Source organism: Medicago sativa, chromosome 4, assembly GCF_051527215.1.
Source record: "Medicago sativa cultivar Bolivia chromosome 4, Bolivia_mono, whole genome shotgun sequence".
NCBI classification, from domain to species: domain Eukaryota; kingdom Viridiplantae; phylum Streptophyta; class Magnoliopsida; order Fabales; family Fabaceae; genus Medicago; species Medicago sativa.
This window is the reverse complement of record NC_140752.1, coordinates 85,290,637-85,314,165: the sequence shown is the minus strand read 5'-3', so window position 1 is coordinate 85,314,165 and position 23,529 is coordinate 85,290,637. Positions and strand designations below refer to the sequence as shown.

General features: G+C 31.6%; 2 protein-coding genes across 3 annotated transcripts; both read right to left on the bottom strand.

Moving 5' to 3' along the window:
* Window positions 1-222: 222 nt before the first annotated feature.
* On the bottom strand, window positions 223-2,406 carry LOC146933036 (DELLA protein 2). The gene has a single exon (XM_085704759.1). The coding sequence runs from the start codon at window positions 2,268-2,270 to the stop codon at window positions 654-656; it is 1,617 nt and encodes a 538-aa protein (XP_085560885.1). The 5' UTR covers window positions 2,271-2,406; the 3' UTR covers window positions 223-653.
* A 9,688-nt stretch (window positions 2,407-12,094) lies between these two features.
* LOC146933035 (Ssu72-like family protein) lies at window positions 12,095-15,774 on the bottom strand. 2 transcript variants are annotated; one of them, XM_085704754.1, is made up of 5 exons: window positions 15,675-15,774; window positions 15,345-15,591; window positions 14,068-14,213; window positions 12,611-12,729; window positions 12,095-12,410 (listed from the first exon to the last, which is right to left on the bottom strand). In XM_085704754.1, the coding sequence occupies exons 2-5, from the start codon at window positions 15,557-15,559 to the stop codon at window positions 12,309-12,311; spliced, it is 582 nt and encodes a 193-aa protein (XP_085560880.1). In that variant the 5' UTR covers window positions 15,560-15,591; window positions 15,675-15,774; the 3' UTR covers window positions 12,095-12,308. The 2 variants fall into 2 exon arrangements, with proteins under 2 accessions (XP_085560880.1, XP_085560879.1); XM_085704753.1 differs by having other exon boundaries at window positions 15,345-15,583.
* Window positions 15,775-23,529: the final 7,755 nt, after the last annotated feature.

Below are 23,529 nucleotides of genomic sequence, written 5' to 3'. Positions count from 1 at the left end.
GTATTCCACACAAGGCAAGCTGCTTTATCTATGCTAAAATGCAAAGCAGCTGGCAATTGATTCTCCCTTTTGGTAACTTCACTTTCATACCAATTCTGTCATCAAAGCTGGCTCCATGACCAGACAGAAGCTACCATCATTCTTAATTTGACAATGATAGCTCATAGTCATACACCAATGCTAATCCCAGTCATCAAAATCAAAATCACTAGTACTAGTTAATTTAATTGAAATAAAAGAAGATTCTATTTATTATTACCACCAGCAGCAAGCTACATATGTCAAAACATAAAATAAAATAAATACACATTAACCCATTTGATTCCAACCCTGAAAAATTACAAGAGATTCCATTTCCAACCCAAGGTTAAAAAACAATGAACAGAGAAAGTCCTAAGCCAGAAAAAAAGTAAATTAACAGAGAGAAAGAGAAAGAGAGAATGGACAATGGTGGGTCTCTTGTCTCAGGCAGTAATCAGTGCTAACAGCTCAGCAAGGCACAATTGCACATTGTCCACTCAACCCCACAACCCAATTTTTTTTTTTCCTTTCCTTTTTTGGTGGGTTTGAAATAATTAATTTTTCTTTTTTTTTTTTGCATCAAAAAAAGGGGTTGTGTGCAATGTGCAACAATGCAAAAAGAACGAGTTGACTCAGTGTGAAACCACCACTGAGTTAGCGGCGGCGAGTTTCCAAGCTGAAGTTGCAATCAAAGGTCTAGTGTGCCAACCAAGCATAAGACACCCATCATTTTCTTCCACCTTGTAACCATCCCCACCGGCGAAAAGTGCTAACAACATACTCGCTTGTTTGAACGCGTTAGATCCCAAATGAACCGGAGAGAATCCGGCTGAATTAAACCGGTTCCTCCACTGGTTCAGTGTCTCATGACGTTCAACCCGGTCCGTTCCTTCACACGCCACCACGTTGCAGATTTGCTTCCCTAGATAAACCTCCGACATAGCTTTATCTTGCGGTTCAACTGATGAACCCTCCAGCGAGTCAAATAGAGTTGAGTAATAGTGAAGTGACTCGGTGAACCGGTCTAGAAAAGCCGGTCCATTGTGATTTGCTTCTTGCTCAACAACGGTGACAATCTCCGGCCGAATCTGACGAATAACAGAAAACACTTTCTCCAACGCGCCGGGACGCGCGTTAAGTTTATGAAGCTCAAAAACAGAGTTAACCGCAACAGATTCCGTTTCCGGTGACCGGAGTTCAAGCATCGAAGCATCAAGATCAGCTAAACTATTAGCCACAAAACCACGATACTCAAACTGAACATGAATCGTTTGTGCAAACTGAGCAAGCCTCCAACCAACTTGTTGAAGATGATCGGAGTTATCCGACGCCGGAGGTCCGATTCCGGTCAACCGAAAAGCAGGAGGACCACCAGGACGTAAAGCAAGCGCCTGCATAAGCGCCGGCCACTGCATCCCTTGATTAATCGAAAAATCAATGACATGAACACGAGATTTTCCTTGAAAAGCTTCTAGAATAGCTTGATTCGCAGTGAAGTGAGCGAATTTTAAATTAGGACAAGTTTCATAGAAATGGATCTGAAGCGAATCGGAAACGGAATGCTGTGGAAACACACCGTAGATTCTTCTTGCTAAACCTTCAGCAAAATAAGTAGCAACTTTTCTCATAGCACCTTCTTGTGATACCGCTAAGTATCCGATCTGTTTCACCAAAGCCTCGGCAACCGTTAGATTATTCTGTTCAACAGCTTCAGCACAAGCCATCAAACTATGAACAAGACGAATCCCTTTCTCTTGTGTCTCCACCACCATTACAGGACGAGTTGTTGACTCAGTAGTAACGGTAACGGATTCATTTCTTTTGATTCTTTTCCGACAAGGAAGAGAATCTTCTAACGGAGTGTTGACGGCGTAGATGGCTTTACCAGGAATGGCGTTAAGGTCGTTATCGTCGGAGTTAACGGAAGGGATATTAGGTTGAGGGTCAAAATTGGAAAGCATAGTTTGAAGCCAGTTAGAGATATCAGCGGGATTGTAATGAACGGTGTCGTTTGAAAGATGTTGAGCGATGGTGGATTCATCATGGTCATGGAAATTATTACCCATCATAGCTTGTTCAAGTTGTTCAAGTTTTTGAGCAACTTCAGCCATGTCTGAAGATTTCACTTTGTAACCAACTACAGCTAAGAGTTCATCCATACCACCACCGTCGTCTTCCCAACAAACACCTGATTTATCACTTCCACTACTCATATCTTCATCATGTTCATGCTTATGCTCTCTCTTCATCTTATCTTTCAGTTTTTCAGTTTTCTCTCACACTCACACACACAACACACTTTCTTAGTTCTGTTTTCTGATTGTGACTTTTTTTCACTAGTGTTTCTAAGTTCTAACCTTCTTTCTTTCTTTCTTTCATCAACACAATCATATACATACCCATAAAACTCATATATATCCAAATTCTTTTTTCTTTTTATTTATTTAAAAAATAATAAAATAATTGTATTTAGGATATTTTTAAAAAAGTTAAATAAAAAAAAAAAGGAAAGAGAGGAGAAAACGCTCGTGGCAGGCTCGAGACCCAATCAAAAGGCCGGGCTGGCAGGGGTCTAACAGTAACAGATAAGATCCGCCAAAATATACATTTATGTTTTTTACTTTGTTTCCATTTCTTGCATTTTTGTTTCCATAAACTCTTTTATTTTCTTTAATATTGTATACACTCTCTTTTAGACTGTTTAATTAGTTTTCCTTCAAAAAAAAGTTTAATTAGTTTACTTGTTAAAAAAATTAATTAATTAGTTTACATATTTTTCAATGAAAAATTAATTATAGTCTCCGTACTTCGCATAACAATAACGTGTACAAAGTTATTTCAAAAAAAAATATATAACGTGTACAAAGTACTTACAACATTTTTTTTAGGGAAAATAATACTTATAACATGGTCTTTCAAAAAAAGACAATACCTATAAACATGGTACCTACAATTATTTATTTTATCTCTTTTTTACTTATTTATATCGGCCTAGTCCCCTCCATCCATGTACTTTTCATCTCTTTTTTAGAGTTATGTTATTTAAACATCTATGACAACCTTTATTTTTATGACAACCTTTGTGACAACTAAACTTTTGCAAAGAAAATGAGGGATTGACACAAAAACCAAAGCAATAGAGAGAGAAAGTAAAAACATAAAGTGAGTATGAGAGAGAAAGTTGTCACAAAAGTTATCATAAGATGGTTGTTCAAATATCATTTCTCCTTTTTTAATACTTTGGGTTGGCCAGCATCTTAGAAACCACCCTTTTGATTTAAAAATAAAATAAAATAATATTATAGTGTAAACTATTTTTTTTTTTTTGTGAAGTAGCTTAGTGGCTAGAGCTCACACAATTTAATTGTGGAGAATTGGAGTGTTTGAGGTTCGAATCTCGGCTCCTGCATATAATATGCAATATCCCTACCAACTGAGCTAAACTCACGGAGATAGTGTAAACTAATTTCTATATGTCATTTAATGAGATATAATAATTTTAATATGGGTTTTAAGTTGAATATTTTTTTTTTATTAAGGTAGTCGTCTTCATTTCATGAGTATTTCTTTGGCCTTTTTATGCTTCTCTGATTGTTCACCCATCTCAAGAACTACATGAATATCTTCCATTAAAACATTAACAACATTCATCTTCATTAAGTGTATGTTTGGTTCCACTTCTCGAGGGATTGAATTGATTCTGGAAGTGTAGAAATGATTATGATATTTTTGGTTGCTGTCAAGTAGAATTGATTCTACTTGAAGTTAAAATTTGTAGATTTTGATTCTATAATTGATTTTCACACACGTATTTAAAGTTCAACTCACTTTTACATGAATGTATTCAAACACAAACACAAACCACTTTTAGTCAAAATTACTTCTAACCAAAATCAACTCTATAAAATCAATTACATCAAAATCAATTATCCTCATGGCAAAACCAAACACATGCCGAGACAAAACAAATTTTTTTGTTCCCTTCTTTTAAAGTGACTCCCTTTAAATTGAACAGTTTGTTATAGTCGAGAACAGAGTATAAAGAGCCACTAAATGCTTTAGTGCACATGAAAGAAGAAAATGTCTTAAAATTGTTGAAAACATATTAAAATTGTTGAAAAAAAATATTTCAACTAGTCTTGAAATTATAAGAATGAGTCGCGGATTAAGTCGCTCTCTTTAAGAAGTTTCATGGAACTTTCCCAAAATCTTACAAGCATACAATCAACCACGTCGTCCTCAGAAAAAAAACAACCTAATTACAACTGTATCAAATTCCTACTCCATTGTAGGATCCGTTCTAAAACTACACCCTCTATTAGACCACTCGATACAACACAAGACCACTCTAACTTGCGAAGGGACTTTTTTTTTAAAGGGGTAGACAAAGAGGAAGAAAATGATTCGAAAGTACGTCAAGAGAAAGAGCGAGAAGAGAGAAAACACGCAAGTTGCTATGTTTTGGAGCACATGGGCTGAGGCTTGACTATGGGAGGGCGCGAGCATGCATGTGTGTCAATGTGCATTGGCATGTGTCAAATGCTTATGTAACGATGATGTGTACCCAAAAAAAATTCAAAAAATATCAATTAGTTTAAGATTTCAGATCATTAATTAAAAAAATTACACCACATAACCCAAGCCTGGGCTAGGCTCGGCTAGACAGATAACAACGGTGGCGGCACATTTGGTCGTCATGTTGAGTGTGTTATCACCCATTTACAATAGTGTGTACCCCTAAGGACACACCCTTCGAAGTCATACCTCCAATTTATAAACATTAGTGTTGTGTGTAAGTACTCCGATTTCGGGTTTCGATTTTTTTTTAATTCACACACAACCACACAGTGTTCTAAAAGGAAGAGGTTTTACCGTCTTTACTTATGATTAGTCTACTGTGGAGATCGTTCTTGCAGTCAACAATGCCTTGAAGACACTTATCATGCGAAACTGTGATGCTCATGGTATCGCCTTGTGACACACAAAGTTGGAAGTTGAGAGGCATGAAGAACTATGAGTTTGCGAGAGCTTGAACAAACGAATGTGTTTAGGGTGTTGGAGCCGATGGATGGGACGATAGTGGAGTGCCGAGAAATTTCCAATTGCAAATAGTAGCTATGCATGCAAACCCTAGGAGAGCATTAGATATGTATGGATGATAGAATATTTTAAAGCATAAACAATAATTTTTGCTTGTAGTAATTATTGATTTAGCTAAAAAAATTAATGTTTTGTTGTCAAGTATATATAAATTGGTAAAATTATTTTACTGGTCCCCTAAGTTAATTTCGTGTAGTGTTTTGGTTCTTTATTTCTTTTTCATGTCATTTCGGTCAATTTACTTACATATTTACTTCAAATCTATAGTTTTGTTTTCATGTCGGCTTGAGTCTTCAAATTTATGGTCTTCATTAATGTTTGTAAAAAAATCTTAGATTTAAAAAATGAAAATTCATTTGTAATAGGACCAAAATGGACAAAATAACATGAATAAAAAAAATCAAATGAGTATTTGAAATAAAGTTAAAGGATAACATTTATAATTTTGTCAGATAAATTTTATCATTAACCGACTATAATTTAGATTGATAACTTTCTATGGCCTTACAAAGGATGTGTTTTCTCTAGCAAAGTGATCTTCAGAAATGATTGACCAATATAATCCATGCACAGAAATTGAGTCTATAGCCGTTTTTATCAACCACGCTTTCATTTTTTCCCCCAGTTGCTGCAAGGGTTTAAAATTTTGCATGCGTACAAAGAACTTAACTAGAGATGTTAAATGAAAAGGCAAACAAGTTTTCAAAAAGTATAGTCATAACCTTTTTCGTAACTTATAAGTATATTATAACCACTCAAATTTTTGAATGATATTATTTGATTTTTATGAAAAGATATTATTTGAAATTTTTATGGAGTAGGTCTTGACTATACTCCAGCCATCCCATTTTAACAAATACACACACACACATATACATGGTTAATTGCATTTTTCTTTCTTTTATACTGATGATGATGATGATGATATGTAATTAATTGCAGGGGCGGAGCCACCCCCAGCTAGGCTGGGCTAGTGCCCAGGCTCAGCTCCAACTTTCCTTTGTAGCCATCCCAGCCATTACTACAACTTTGAGCTTTTCCTGTGGATTTTTGGGCTAATTTCTGCAGATTTTCCTGAGATTACTACAACTTTGAGTTTTTCCTGCGGATTTTCCTGAGCTTTTCCTATGGAAACACATTTCCTGCAGATTTTGCCAAGGATTTAGGTTCCCATGTGGGATAATACTAGGATTTTGCCCAGGCTCTAGAAAAATCCTGCCTCCGCCACTGATTAATTGCTTGACTATATATGTTTTCCTCTAGTGGTATTTAATTTTAATATTTAAAATAAATCAGACACTTTAAAAAGCAATTTTACGTCCACATCGATCGACATTTCAATATACCACCTAATCATATTTTAAAACAATATTTATTTTTTTTAAATATAGAAAAACCTAACATGATTTTAAGTATGTGGTTCGTGATGGAATACTTCACATGTGTGGAAATGTTAAATCGTATATGATGGCTCAACAGACATATATGATTTGTGAAAGAAAATTAATTAAATACTTCGTTGATGTTGTTTGATGTTGATGCCAACTTTAAGAAATTGGACTAGTGAAATCTGCCGTCCATGCATGCATTCTGTATTTTTAATGTGTATAATCAACACAAAGGTCGTGCTCCTGTATGATGTAAGCATGTTTATCTTTATAATTGAGCTAGACATCTAAATAATTGAGCAAGACATTATAATATATAAAATTAAATAAGAATTTTTATTTTATTTTTTTGAGAGGATGAATAATTATTAATTATTTATTTTGAAGGATTAATTATTAATTATTAATTATTGACTTATTAAACTTTTCAGTCTTGGTCAAAAAAAAAAAAAAACTTTACAATCAATATTTGTATATACATCTATTTTTCAGATAGAAGTTCATTTCGGTGGCTACAGATGATGAAATTTCTCCCAGTTACATATTCTAGCATGCACCGATGGAAACATTCGATAAAAATATTCAGAAACAAACGTTTTCTTAATTTAAATTTATTGTTTTTAAATATTTAATTTATTCCAATGGCCATTGAATTCTTTTGCTCTTTCTTTTTTTGTCGTGGATATTTGAATTATTTTACATTCATATTGTATTCTTTATATGCAAAAAATAAATTTTGAGTTACAAATAAGTAAAAAACTGAGAGATATTCTCTTCTTATACGGTCATCTAAAGTGGATAGTAGGAAAATCAGTCATTGATATTTTTCTGAAAGATTATTGATATTGTAATCGTTCATTATTTATCTTGCACATGTGCATGTAATATCAATTATTTTTTACCTTCAAAAAATAATTCTTTTTTATGTATATTGTTGATATTATTGACTTTACTTTTTAAAGGGAATTACTCACTTTAAAGTATCCTTGTCCATTTTCTTTCCCTCTTTCTCCCCTTCACTATCTTTAACCTTTTGCCTTCATTTCCCATATTACATTCCATTAGAAAATAAATTACAACTATCAACAATAAATTGGTCCAAATGCCTTGTAAGGCAAGAGATACAATCTTTAAAACTTTATTTTATAAGTTTCCAATGTGAGTCTAAATCATCTTTATAAAATTGATTTCCAATATGAGTAATGTTGCTTTTTATAAACTTATTTTAGATTTTATCTTTATTTTCTTATTTTACCTAAGCAATCTTATCTTTATTATAAGTGAGACTTGATTTTTTTTTTCCTCAATAAAAACCGTTGGATCTCGTTCTTGGGTGGAGAATACCCCAAACCATGGATCAGGCTTAATTTTTTTACAAATTCCTTAATTATTTTTCCTTTGTCTTTTGTTAGTCTAAGGCCTCATGTGCCGTTATATACAGGTACAAACATTGTAAGTTACTTATAGGATGATATTTTCAACGTACTATTTTCTCCATTATTAAGTTTCTTCAATTGAGATTTTGTAAAGTCACTATAGCCTTTAATTCAAACTGAGACTCCTTCATCTAATGCACCTTATGTACGTTCCCTTCTCTAAGACTCTAAACCCTACAAAATCTGACCAGCTCTAATTCGATCTGTATGCAGCCATACAAGAGTTTATAACAATTCATGTGGAACTGGATCTTTCAAAAACAAAAGGATATGTTTAAAAGGTGTATCTTTTGTGAAGAGAAAATAGAAGAGATTCTCACCTGAGAAAATTTATTCTAACAAGTCACGGTGTATGTTTGGTCCTATTAGAGGGGTCAAAATTGATTTTGAAAGTGTAGAAAGATTCTAACATGAAACTAGAATTTGTAACTTTTGTTTTTTAGAATTGATGATTTACATTCAAATTTATTGTTAAACTCGCTTTTATATGAATGTATTTAATCATAAAATTTTTTACCTTCAATTCACCTTTAAACGGGATCAATTTGACATAACTAATTCACTCAAAACCAATTATTAGCGCACAAACCAAATACAGGTATAATTTAGTTAGGAATGGTACGTAACACACCTTTAATCAAGATATGTCAATCCATAAAGATGAGGAAATCTAGCATTACACCACACCACACCACACCACATATTTTGTGAAGCAAAAGGAAGACTCTCATGTTAAAAAAATTATTCTATTTTCGGTCGTTTGTTTTATAATGTATATACCTTTTTCAATGTGGCTTCGTGGGCTTGTAGCATCTATCTATATAGTACATGTACTATATTATAGGGGTGTCAGCACCATAGAGCATTAAAATGTGGGGAGCAGAAGTGGCGCAATAAGGAAAATGATTGAATAGAGTCGAGTATAGCAAAGTTATTGGGATTGAAAAGAGAGATTAAGCATGGGTTAAGTTTGGTGACTCATTGTTAATTTGTTATCAGCACAAGCCAATTAGCTATAGCATACTTTTCACTATCAAACCTCACTTGAAGAGGAAAATGGGGAATATACTTTGAGTCATATATGTATATATATTTTTGTAATTCATATGCGACTTCTAACTCACACTTACTACACAACAATATGGTGTATTCCTCTTGCAAACTACCAACATTGATTCATTGTTGCTCCCGCACCGGTGACCCCCTTATATTTTGTAGTAGAGAAAGAGAGACATGAGAAAAGAAGAGATCCGTTGTCAAAACTTCATGGCCCTAATTTTCTTTTCAAAAAGGTCCCTCACCAGTCACCAATTGCTATGTGGAGTTTGTTAGGAGTGTGGGAAGAGTTTCACTTTCTATAAAGGTAAGTGAAAAAAGTTACCTAACGAATAAATGAATTTGACACTTGAAACTCAATCATTTTTCAACTTGGCACTTGAAACTTAATCATTCTTTAATGAAAATGACCCAGGTTTTCCGAGAAAGTTGAAAAGTTAAGGCACTTGTAACCCTTTTGACGTTATGGAACTGTCATTACTTCACTTTTACTCTCACCAGGATAAAACCAAACTGTAGTTAATTACTGGCCCAAGCTACAGCAACAAGTAATTGAAAACATGGTCAAAATAATTTTATCCTAAGTCAAATTAATAAAGAAAGAGTCTCAAATGAGATTTTTCCGTCCAGTCCTGTGCACATTTGCACACCTGGTAAAAGAAACCAGATAAGACCATGGAGGGAGTCAAAAAATTTCAACTAGTGAATACAAGATCATCAGTAGTATATTATAAATGTTTATACATCAATGAATATATGATAAAAAAAAAATAAAAAATTTCAAAAAGAAAGAGAAAACATATGAAACATAAATATAGAAGGAAAATATCAAGAAAAATATTCTAGACAATATATCATGTTTGGACCATTTTATGTTCACCAGGCACATAATTGTACAATTCAAGATTCTCCAATTTTTCGTAATTGGGTTGGGTCCAATATTGGGTGGATGCATGCATTTGCACCGTGGGAGAAGGTGAAAAGAACCCTACATTGACATCAATATTTAGGGGCCACAAGATAGTGAGATTTACCCCCTGTCATGTGCAATATGGTCCCTCTAGTAATCAACCTTAGTTCCCGCAGCTTTTAACTTATCACCATTGCTTTCTCACGCTTAAGAAAGTGAAAAAACAATCTCGCCTGTACAAGAGTCGATTCTAGGGTCCCAGCTTGTAGATGAACATGAAATAATAAAATGCATTTGAAGGTATGTATTCCATGTTTTTCTATTGACTGACCTTTGATAAAGTTGCAAAAAAACCAAAGTGGGCTCAAACTCTTACTTAGCTTCAACCATCACCACATGCCTATCTCATGCACATGTGATTATCATTCAGTTTTCCTACCATACGTGTCCCTTCCAAGAGACTAAGACTGCTAATAATAATTATGTGGTCCTAATGTTCTTAGGTCAAAGTGTGTGTTTACGGTTAAGGTGGTCTTTGCCGGAAGTGGAGTATGAATTTTTCCCTTTTAATTTAGTTCAAATTGTAATTTATTTAAATTGCAAACAAATCCTTCTCCCGTTCCCAAATTTACTGCTGATCCTACTGCAATTGATTTGAGCACCCAACTTTGCAAACAATGATGGAGTCGATCATCCCCACCTCAACATGCACTAATATATTCACCTCATCCTTTTTCTTTTCACATGAATACTCCATTTCACGGAAATAGAAATTAACATCAACTCCTTGTTGACGCTAAATTCCAAGTCCTCAAATTCTTCTCTATGATGAAAACCCATTGAATCCCCTCCACCATTGCTAAAACCCCATCCTTGTGTGCAAGTTACTTGTAAAAAAACTACTTGATCATTGGACAATCTCTTTTAGACTTAAGCTTTGTTTGGGAGTTCGGAGGGGAAGGGAGGGGAGGGCTTTGGGGGGTTGGAAATATATAGAAAAATGGACAAAAAATTCACATTTTATGAAAGAACAGTTTTTTAGAGAATGATAAACTAATACTTATGATTAATATACTTTTAATTTTAAGAATATTATAACAACATATTTTAAATTTGAAAAATTCATATAAACCCTCCATAACCCCCCAAAACCCTCCCCCAATACAATTTTTGAGTTCCCCCAAATGAGGGAGATTTTTTATTATGAGTAAAAAATTAACCTCCAAAAGCCCTCTCCTTCCAATGTCTTATATTTCTTCCACTTGCTCCTTCCTTTTTTCCAAAACCCTCCCCTCCAAACTCCCAAACAAAGCCTTAGTGCATGGATCGTTACCGAGTGTTACAATATATAAATTTGATTAGTTTATTAGAGTTGATTAGGATTTAGTTTAATAAATTCTCAAAATCCAATCTATTTTATTATAATACTTTTAATATTACAAATATTTTTTTTGACGAAAAAAATATTAAAAATATATCATTCACAAGTATTCATTTATCTTCTTTACAAAAACACACTCAAAAACACTGAAAAAAAATTATCAATTTTTTCCTCTACTTCTCTCCCCCTAAAACACTCATCTTCTTTCTCGTCTAAGCTCCCAAACAAGGCTTAAATGTCGAGCATATAAAGAGCTCAACTCATTTACACATTTTGAAGACAACTTAATGGACAATGTCCAACACTATCAACAATTTAAGACTTTTGTGTTGTGCAACAAAAACTCGCTCCAGTTAATAGTTACCACTTAGCACCAAGGTTGCAAGACTCGAATTTTACCTCAACTCGTTTTATTATCGACTAGCAAACTCGATTCATTTAAATAATATATTGTTGAATATACATGTTTTCTTATAAAATTAAGGTTGACCCATTTAAATAATTGATCTTAATCTCAAGCGTGGGTTTATTTATTTAATTTAACTAAACAAACAAACAAATTTAACGAGTGAAAACCAAATAATTCACGAATAGCTCGACTCATTTACATATTTTGAAGACAAATTAATTAGACAATTTCCAATATTTTAAATAATTTGAAACTTGTGTTGGGCAACACAATATCACTTTGGCTAGTAATCACACGGCACAATCCTACATAAGAATAATTTTAATATTTATTCATTAAACATTCCCAGTGGCGAAGCCTAAACTAAACCCCCCAATATATTGTACTTAAACATTAGCTAAACCTCAACTAAACTCCAAATCAATAAGATAGTTTGAAAGTAAACACCAACTCAATATGGTGGACATTCTTGATCAATTACTACAAGTTCCAATCCAGACAACCAACTATATATGCATTTGGTAGTTTAAGCCGACTAAATTTCAATGCATAACGACTATTACATTAGTTTTTTGAAACAAAATTTCATAGGAAAAGTTGTATAATTTTAGTAGAAGGAGATGTTGTACAAAAGCTTCCGCCGATGTTGTTTCTCAAAACTAGCAATAACATCATCAATGGACTCCTCCCATGATTCAACAGCTTCAATCTATCCATAAAATATATCCATGGTAAGCCATGAGACATGAAAATATTAAAACAGGAGTTCATCTCCAAAATTAAAAATATATAACTCTAATAGAGCAGTTAAAGTTTGTCATACCATTGCATTAGTATCTATGTTCAAATCATCTTAGAAAATAAGTATTGCACATATATGAATACAAATGAAATCTGTGAGAGACAAACCTCCTGACAAAAATCTAAAGTCTGTCTTGCTCCTATGGCGGCTTCCTCGTGGTTATCTTTGACCTCCAAATTGACTATCAATACCGTTTTCAATAAAACATGGTCTCTATTATGGAGATCTACACAATACAAACATCAAAAGTAAATTATCAGTTTCAGAAATTACTAATTTCAATTCATTGTAGTTTCACCAAAGCGTACAGAAATCATTCCAGAGAAACCTATGTATCTTGCCCTTAACTTTTTGTCTGAAAAAAAAAATACTTTCAACCAATAACTTAAATAGTAAAATCATCAAGAGTAGAACAAAGCCATCAGCAAACTACCACGAAAGTGTTGTATATGAAACACAAAAAATAGTACACTACTATTAATATGACTGAACAGAAACACAAATTATATATGCAAATCTGCTATCAATGTGATATAAAAAAAAAAGGGCAACCCGGTGCACTAAAGCTCCCGCATACGCAGGGTCCGGGAAGGGGTCCCACCATTTGGTGTATTGTACGCAGCCTTACCCTGTTTTTTACACAAGAGGCTGTTTCCAGGACTTGAACCCGTGACCTTCCAGTCACATGAAAACAACTTTACCAGTTGCGCCAAGGTTACCCCTCCTGCTATCAATGTGATATAACAGAGAAAAAGAAATGATATTTGCAACTCCTTGCAAAGTTGTGACTCCAAACGCATGTTCTGTTAAAAGCTAAAACAGTAGTTTCACTTTCTACCAAAGATAAAAAAAAAAAAAAAAATGAAGCATTATGTAATCAAGTGTGCACAACTCTGATTTTTGTGAGAAACTGTTATGAACAACTTTTTGGTTGTTCATAAATGAAGAAGATAATATTCTAAAAGAGAGAATAAAACCATAACTAACTACTCTAAACATTAACTTCATTCATTTTGCTTTCGCGTTGATCATTACAATGACCAATCACTTATTTATAACATCAGCATTCTAACAACTTAACTAATGAGTCATCATAATGGATCTCTCTAGATCCTTCTAGAACATGATATGACTCATCCACTAAGATATAAAATGCAACTAACTCATCATAGTCCTTAGCTACTTAGGCCTAAACTATTTTCTTGGGCCTATCTTGATTCGTTACAGAAACCTATGTATCTTGCTACTGATTAATAATTTAAATAAACATATCATCATCAACAACCATAACAATTGCAACTATGTAGTTCATGTGATTTTTTTTTTTTTTTTTGAATCAGCTAGTTCATGTTATATAACAGAGAGAAAAAGAAGATATTTGCTATGATAGACGTCTAAACTTTAAACCGAAACATGCTCCTCAAAGAGTTTTCTCTACAATGTAAAGTGAAGACGAATAAAAAGTTTGGCAAAGTGAAGTTTTCTCTAAAAAGTCACTCAGCTCTAAACATCATGCAATTAGATCAATCAAAGAGAAAAGGAGTAAAAAAGACAAAGGAATTACCTTCAACAACCATATCAAATACTTTTTCTTCAAACGTAATTACCACATCAAATATGCCATCAGCAGCATTTTCTTGCCATCTTTGAGGTGCCAATTTCACAGCTGCATTCCTTTTAAGCATTGGCAGGATTCCATTTCGCTTGTAGCTCCACTCTTGTTAAGGATACATCCATTTCACCATACAAAACAAGAATTCGAAATGGCATTTCCAAGAGGTCCAACAACAGATGCAAAACACTCTTTTACATTCCTAATCTAACCCCTCATCCTCAATTACAAAATCCCCAATATTTCTTAGTATCATCAGAAATTATCAGTCCAACAAAATTGCCAGCATATCAAAGGCACAACGGCTAAAATAAAGAGAAAACAAAAATCATAAAAAAAAAACTGAAAATTTCATTTTCTTTTTCATACATTCACACAACAAACAAGTATTAAAAACATTATACACTATGTAGCACCGTTACTTCTGATCGAAAGTGAATCAGGTGTCCGACACTGACAACTCAATTATTCTATTCTCAAATTACCACCAGAGTCATTCCCAAATTACTACCAGTGTCAGATGTTCCAGTGTATGTCCCAGTACTTCATAGATTATACACCATCTTTTTCCCAAACTATTCACTAAATCCTAACCTATCACCCTCAATCCTTTATGAGAAACACACAATTCTGTTCATGCTTCATGCTAAAGAAAATCCTAAAATTCTTTTAAAACAAAATTAATTCTACAAACATAAAAATTGAAACTTTTTTCATTTGAAACAACCCCCCAAATCTAAATTTTCATTTTCAGCTAAAAAAAATCGAAAGGGTCGTAATTAAACTAAAACCTAAAATACACATCTTCCTGTAGACAAATTAATGTTAATATCGTGTCTGGTATCGGTGCCAGAACTTCGTAGATTATACACCAATGTTTCCCATACTATGCATTCAATCCTAACCTATCATCATAAATCCTTATGAAAAATACACAAATCTTTTCATCTTCATCTCATTTATACTTAAGAAAAACCTGAAATTCTACTAAAACTAAATTAAATTAAAAACAAGCAAAATTGGAACTTTTTTCAATAGAAACAACCCCATAAAACTAAAACTTAAATTTCAGCTAAAACAATCAAAAGGGTCATCAATAAACTAATCAAAATTGTAAATAACAGGCATTAAACACATTATACACCTCACTTATGCTTAAGAAAAAACCTAAAACTAAAATAATTAAGTAAACAAAAGGGTAATAAAAAATGCAAATAAAAAAAGGATACAGTTCAGGGTCTTTTCTACGAAGCTCATCAAGCATATATTTGTAAGGAGTACCAAATTCATAGACATTTGGTTCTCTGAGGGAAGGACCAGGGAGCTTAACGTGGGTACCTGTTCCATAAGAAGATACATCGAACCCTTGTCTTTTGAAAAGAAAGTGTGCTTCCATGCTTCTGTTTTGGTTGGATGAACAAACCATGGCGTAACGAAACTTCATTGTTGCGAATGCAAAACTGTGAAACTGAAAAACTGAAAATTCCTAATAAGAATCAATATATTGAAAAAAGTGGAATTGAGAAATCGGCGTGGTAATGAATGGATTAATGGTGAACCTGGAATGGAATCGAAGGAGTAGAGGACAATAGCGGCGTGAGAATCCGGCTGGGTCACTGAGATTTTAGAGAGAAATTAGATGAGAGAAGATTGATAGAAAGAGAAAGAGAAGAAATACAAGAGTTTGGTATTTTAATCCCTAGTGAAAAATAAAAACCACACCATCTACTTTTGGTATCAGGTCTCACGGTGAACACGAGGAATCACGACGACCCACCGTGATTTTATTTTAGAAACTATAAAGTATAGTTTTTGAAAAATTAACTTGGGCGATTTTAACGGCTCCGTCTAGGGTGCATGACCCTAATGGGTCTCTCACCCGTAGGAGACCATAAAGAAGATTAATTTTTTTTTTGGTAACTAAAATGACTTTTAAGTGTGATAATAATATTTTAATTAATAGGAAATTTCAAAATTGACATTGCATTTAAATGAAAGATTAAATGTGTATTGGTCCTTATAAATATACAAACTTTTCATTTTAGTTAACTCAAGTCTAATCTTCATATTTTTTAAGGTTAAATAAGTTTTTGGTTTATATAAATATAGTTAACTAGTATGGATACCCGTGCCAAACACGGGCTAGAATTTCTTCATATTTGAGGGAGATAATGTTGTGATGTATCAAATGTAAGTTATAGTCTAACATTGAGTAGAAGATTGAAGGTTGAACAACATATAAGTGAAAAAATTCACACTTAGTGCCTTAAAATATTGGGTGAAAATGTGGTATCGTTCTTATTTGTGTGGTTCATCTCTATTCGATTCAACTTTGTGGGGAAAGCGGGAGTGATTCAAGGTGGTAGATCACAGATACAAAGAGTCTCATACTTGAGGAAGAGATGTTAATGAGTCAAATGTGAATTAAAGTTTTGCATGAACGCAAGAGTAAATTTTAAAGAACATGTAAATGATATACCCATATACCCAGCTAATTCCTTAAAGTTCTATATTGGATGGAATAGTAGATATCGAAGAAGGTATCAGTAAAAAAGACTCATATACTTGATGCTATAAGATTTTTTGTAAGGATGTGGTATCAATTTCACTCGTGTGGTTTCTAGCCTACTGTGGGAATCATACTCAGTGTAGGATTCCCCGGTAGTTCCAAAATTATGATGAATTTTTTTGTTAGTTTTTGGATCCCCGGTAGTCCCCCAACAACTCAATGTATTATGTATACTCTCACAGACAAAGCACACACTCCTTATTTTTTTTCCCTTATCATTTCTCTTATGTTAAAATTCATTTTCATGCTATATTTTTATTCAACCTCTATTATTTTAAATTCCTTTAATTTTGGTATTTGGTGGGATGTAACAATGAAAAAATGCAGATGTGTTATGCTGAGTTTACAAAATACATGCTTATTAAACATTTTAAAATGATATTGAGTTTTTTAATTAAGTCTAATTTGTTGGTAAAATAATTACTCAAGATTCCTTAATTCCTTCAACAAATCTACAAAATTAACGACAACTCGTATTATTCACTATTCTCTTATGGACAAAACACGCTGCATATTTTTTTCTCTTATCATTTCTCTCATATCCAATGTCCTTTTTCGTATTCATTTTGTTTCTTCTAATTTTCTTTATCTCTTCTCGTGAAAGGAAGGAACATAAACATACATCCACGAAATCATCATCAACCCAAATTTTTTAACATGTTGGGTCACATAATTAAGAACACATGTAATCACACAGTTGGTTAAAATATGGTAACATTTTTAAGTGTGAGTTAACATTCTACATATTGGATTAAAGAGTAGATTTTGATCAAGATAGAAATGAGATGACCCATTTACCTAGTGCCTTAAGGGTTTTTGTGAAGACGTAGTGTCAATCTAACTTGTTTGGTTGCTATTGGCATAACACGATTATCCAACCTAATGTAGGCTCTATTGGAAGGCCTAACGTTATGATAAACTGATTTGTTAGTTTTTAAATGTCATTTGTTTGATTTTTTTATCTTAAATTTTAGTTATTAGATGTCATTCGCTTTAATGCTATATTTTTATTCAACCTTAATTTTTTTTTCAAATTCATTTACTTTTGGCATTTGATGGGATTTTACATTAGACAAATGCAGATGTATTATGCTAAGTTGATAAAATACATGCTTATTAAAAAATTTAAAATGATGTGATGCTTTTTTGGTTTAGTGTAATTCTTCTTCTGGAAAATATTAAATTTAAGTTTTTCCATGTTGTTCTCTTTCATACCATTTATTTCATTCAACTTGTATTATTTCAAAAAAAAAAAAAAAATTGGTCTTAGGTAGGATTTAACCTTGAAAAGGCACTTTTATGTTATGCTAAGTTGACAACATACATGTTTATTATACATTTTTAAAAGATGTGGTGTGTTTTTAATTGAGTCTAATGTTTTGGTAAATAAATTGTCGAGAAATTCTCAACACTTTCAAGAAAGTCATAAAATTTCCAACAACTTTTGAAAAATGTGTTTAATCGTGTAATTACAATAATCAAGAACAATTAAACCAATAAATTTTTTCAGTAAAAAACCAAGATGAGAGATGGTTCATGTATAATGAATATGCTATTTATCATGATTAATTTGAATGAAAAATGCATTTTCTATTTCATTGTGATTTTCCGACCCTAAGGGTTTGATCTAGTGGTAAAAAGACAAACTTTGGATGTAGAGGTTCCAACTCATGACAGAAAACACATTCATATCTTTTTCTCTTATCATTTCTCTCATATTCAATGTCTTTTTTCGTATTCATTTTGCTTCTAATTTCATTTATCCCTTCTCATGAATGAAAGGAACATAAACCTACATCCATGAAATCACCACTAACCCACATTTTTAAAAATGTTTGTGTCTCTATTTTACTTTTTATGACTACGTCACATAATTATAAATGCATAAAATCACACACTTGATTAAAATACGTTAATGTATGAAGTGTGAGTTAGCGTTCTACATATTGAAAGAAAGAGTAGAATTTGATCAACATATAAATGAGATGACCCATATGTCTATGGCTATAAGGTTCTGCGTGAAGATGTAGTGTCAAATTAACTTGCGTGATTGATATTGGCCTAACATGATTAACCAATCCAATGTAGGCTCCACCAGAAATCCAGACACAATGATAAACTCTCAGGATTTAGTCTAGTTAATTGTGATTTTCCAACTCTCAAGGTTTAGTCTAGTAGTAAAAAGACAAACTTTAGATTTAGAGGTTCCGAATTTTGAACACTGCTAGTATCATTGGAGATAGATGAAATCATATTTCATACCTTTCAAAATTATTTTTTTGCTAGATTATCAGAAATAAAAAAAATTATTGAGGGAGTAAAGTGTAGATTTTAACATAAGAGGGGAGGAGAATGTAATTCAAGCTTCTCTTAGGGAAAGGGAATGAAATTTTTTCTAATATGTTTTGAATAAGAGGGGAGGGGAGTGTATATTTTAACATAAAAGGGGAGGGAAGTGTAATTCAAGCATCTTTAAGGGGAGGGAAGTGTAATTTACTCTTTATTTTATTAACTTCGTTAAATATTATACCTTAAAAATCGTTAGTGCAATGATCATTAAAGAGTTATCCGATGTACATTTTTATTTATAAAATTAGACATAAATGCATTAAAAAATTGTTATTAAAAGACATTTACATGCATTATGCTATTAAAAGGACACGACATACTTTAAAAAAATTTGAAATACAGACTTTGTAGAAAATTAGTAAAATTGGAATTTAAAAAATCATCGGTTATTGCTCAAATTTAATTTTGGGTAACATTCGATTCTTCTTCAAAACTTTGTTATTATTATTTCCATAATTATATGATTTTTCAATTTTATTGAATAATCTTTCCTAAAAAATGTTTTCGATTAATCTTTTTTCTTTTAGAATATGCTAAAATTTAGGCTTTCATTTTGAATCAAAAAGTTGAGATTTTTCATTTTTTTTAATTTACAATTTTAAAAAAAATGATAAAATACTTAGATGAATTAGGCTTCGGAAGCTCATCAGGGTCGGAACAAATCTCATGGCTCAAAGAGCATTTGGAGAGGTACTTGTAAATCATTCACTAAAGAAGTCCTCGCGCAGACACCATAAGTTAAATCAATTACCTTACAATTAAGTCAATTCTTTACCAATTGAGTCTACCTTCCTTTGTAATGCTACTATTAGTAATTTATTATTAACTTATAAAAAAAATTAAAGACATGTTACCATATTTAAAAAAAAAACATGACAACAAATATTAATACTAATAATATCATTCAATTCTCCTTTTAAATGTTGTTGTTATTACCATTTCTATAATTATATGTTTTTTCCATCTTGTTAATTTTTTTCTCTTTGGCTTAAATGTCACTTTGGCCCTGCAACTAATTTTAAAGTTCAATGTAGTCCCTTCCCTAAAAAAAAAAAAAGTTCAATGTAGTCCCATAACTTTAAAATTGGTCAATTTAGCCCATTAACTTATTTTAAAATCTCAGTTTGGTCCCTTAATTTTAATAAAAGCAAATTGATCTATTAGCTTGTGTAAGTTAGTGCAACTTGATCCTTTATCGTATAACAAAATCGAACTTTGTTAGTAGCATGAACAAAAAAAAAACACCATTAAATAGAACCAAATTTGTATGTAGTACAAACCTATTCAATATCATTTTTTTTAAAAGGAATAGGTGTAAAAATATGATGACATATTCAATTTCATTATTTTTAGAAAAGTAATAAAGACCATTTAGTGGAAATTATATTGTTGTATATTTTATGATTATTTTTAGGAAAAATGATAATGAGCATTTATTCCCTAAAATAATAATAATGAGTATTTATGTGTCTTTATATTTTTTTTTGTTAACCCTATTGTTCCTAAGAGAAGAGTTCAACCGCGAAGTACCTAAAATTCGGGTTTTTCCAAAAAAAATTATTTGATGGAGTTCATAAACAACTTGAGCGAAAATACCTGATTTTCATATTTATTTTTTTTTAAATTACTATGTACAATTTCAAAATCAATCAATTTTAATTTTTCAAGTTTGTAGAAGTGTTTTGAAAGAATTGTTTTTCCGTAGAAGTCAAGGATGGAACGAATATTGTGGAAAGAATTAAATATGGAGTCGATTTTATACCATTTGTGATTATAAGTTTTAACAATAGAATGAATGCTCCGTAAAAAAAAAAGAATCCAAAGATGGTGTTGAATAAAACATTAATATTTTTTTCTAAAAAAATATAATAATTTAATAATCTTGAATTAGAATATTATTTCTAGTCCACGTGAGCTTAGCTCAGTTGGTAGGACAATGCATAAAATATGCAAGGTTTGGGGTTCGAACCCCGGCCACCACCAAAATAAAAAAAAAGGATATTATTTTTTGGGGTTCAAACCCCGGCCACCACCAAAATAAAAAAAAGGCTATTATTTTTAATAATTGTATGAATTCATTTAAATATTTCATAAAGATGAAGGAAATAAAACTAAAAAAAAATCAAAAACACTATACACTAACGCAAGGTCTTGTTTTTGTTTTTTATTTATACGCTCGTCAATTAATTAACTTTGTCCACTCAAATATCTTATTTTTTAATTATAAAATATTAGTTTTGTTGTTGTCTGTTTTAAATAAATCAAAGGAGCCATAAAAACATTTTTTTTGTATATACAAAAGAAAATAGAAACATGAATAGAGATTCGGTCAATAACAAAGAACATAGAAACAAACACCAAAAAAAAAATTAAAAGAGAATATGAATAGAAAATAGCAACATAAGAAATCACGATAAAAAGTAACATACAAATAATAAATGTTAAACAAAAAATAAAAAATAAGAAATAAACAAATAAAAGAAAAGAGAATGGGGTTGAAAACAATGATTTTTTATGGGAGGAAGATGTAGATGAGAATAATGAAAACCAAATTGTCTCTATATATAGGAAAAAAAATCATATCATAGTCAATTTTGATTGGCTCATGAAAAATAAATGAGTCATTGATCCATTTTGATTGGCTAATAAAAAATAAATGATTCAATATCCATTTTGATTGGTTGATAGAAAAGCATTAAATGAGATGAAGAGCAGGAAGATGCCACGTGTATTATCGCTTATAGATGTATGCTTTTGTATTATATAAAGATTTTATTTTTAATCTTTATAAAAAAGTGACATGTTTTAGTCCTTACAAAAAATTTAGTTTTGGCGAAAAATAATGGATTGTGAAACCAATATAAACATTTTTGCGTTCGTAAAAATTTTAAGATATAATGAATTAAATTTGATTTTTTTTAAACGCCAAAATTAGGGAGAAACTCTTTTATAAAAAATCAATTTTTTTAACATATAATGAATTAAATTTGATTTTTTTAAACGGCAAAATTTTATGATAAAACTAATACAAATCTGGACTTGAAAATCAATTTATGAGTTAATTTTTTGCAGTGTATATTATTTTTAAAGATAGTGTATATTTTATAATATTTTAAACAAGCATGTAAAAAATCATTCAAAAATTTAAAAGTTTAAGTATAATTAAACAAATTTTAATTTAACAGATACTAAAACTACGTGCTAAATTTTTTGTAGGGACTAAAACATGTCACTTTTTTTACAAGGATTAAAAATAAAATTAACTATATTTATAGAAACCAAAAACTTATTTAACCCTAAAAAATATGAAGATTAGACATGAGTTAAATAAAATGAAAAGTTTGTATATTTATAAGGACCAAAACATATTTAACATTTTATTTAAATACAAGGTCAATTTTGAAATTTCCTATTAATTAAAATATTATTATCACACTTAAAAGTTATTTTAGTTACCCAAAAAAAATGGTCTTCTTTATGGTCTCCTACGGGTGAGAGACCCATTAGGGTCATGCACCCTAGACGGAGCCGATTTTAACATAGTATCTGTGATACATGGCAACCTATAGTGATTTTGTTTTAGAAACTATAAATATAGTTTTTGAAAAATTAACTCAAGTGATTTTAACATAATACTACTTCTGTTCCTTTTTAATTGTCACATTTTGACATTTTACACAAACCAAGACAATGAATAGTTGTTTATACTTTTGATGCAATAAGTTATACTTTTACTATAATAACCTTATTAATTTAACATCTCATTTCATATAGTATTTCTCTCCGCAATAAATAACAAAGGATAATATTGGTAAAACAACATTTAATGATGCATTGAACTTTGAAAGTGACAGTTAAATAGGAACAAAAATTTTCTCCAAAAGAGACACTTAAAAAGGAACGGAGGGAGTATATAATATACGTAGGGTTTGGAGTTCGAATCTCAGACACCACAAAAAAAAAAAAAAAAACCTTCTCCTCAACACTTTTTTTTTTTGTTTAATTCATTCTTAATGTTGTTAGGTCAAATAACGTGTTTAGGTTAAGGTGGTATGTGTTGGAAGTGGAATATATGAATTTATCTCTTTTAATTGCTTAAGATTAAATATTTTAATTTGATCTAAAAGTTAAAATTATAATTATTTTTTCAAAATTGCAAACAAATCCTTCTCCCAAACTCAAATTTACTATTGACCCATGTTTGATTTGAGCAGTCAACTTTGCAGGTAATGATGGAGTCGATAATTCCACACCTCAACCTACACTAATATTCACCTCAACCTTTTTCTTTTCACTTGAACACCATTTCGTAGAAACCTCAACTCTTTGTCGACTCTAAGTTCCTAGTTCACAAATACTTCTCTATGATGAAAACTCTTGAATCCCTTCACCATTGCTAAAACCCCATCCTGGTGTGCAAGATAATTTTTGCCCAAAAACTACTTGATCATCGGGCAATGTCTTTTAGACTTAGTACATGGATTGTTACCAAGTGT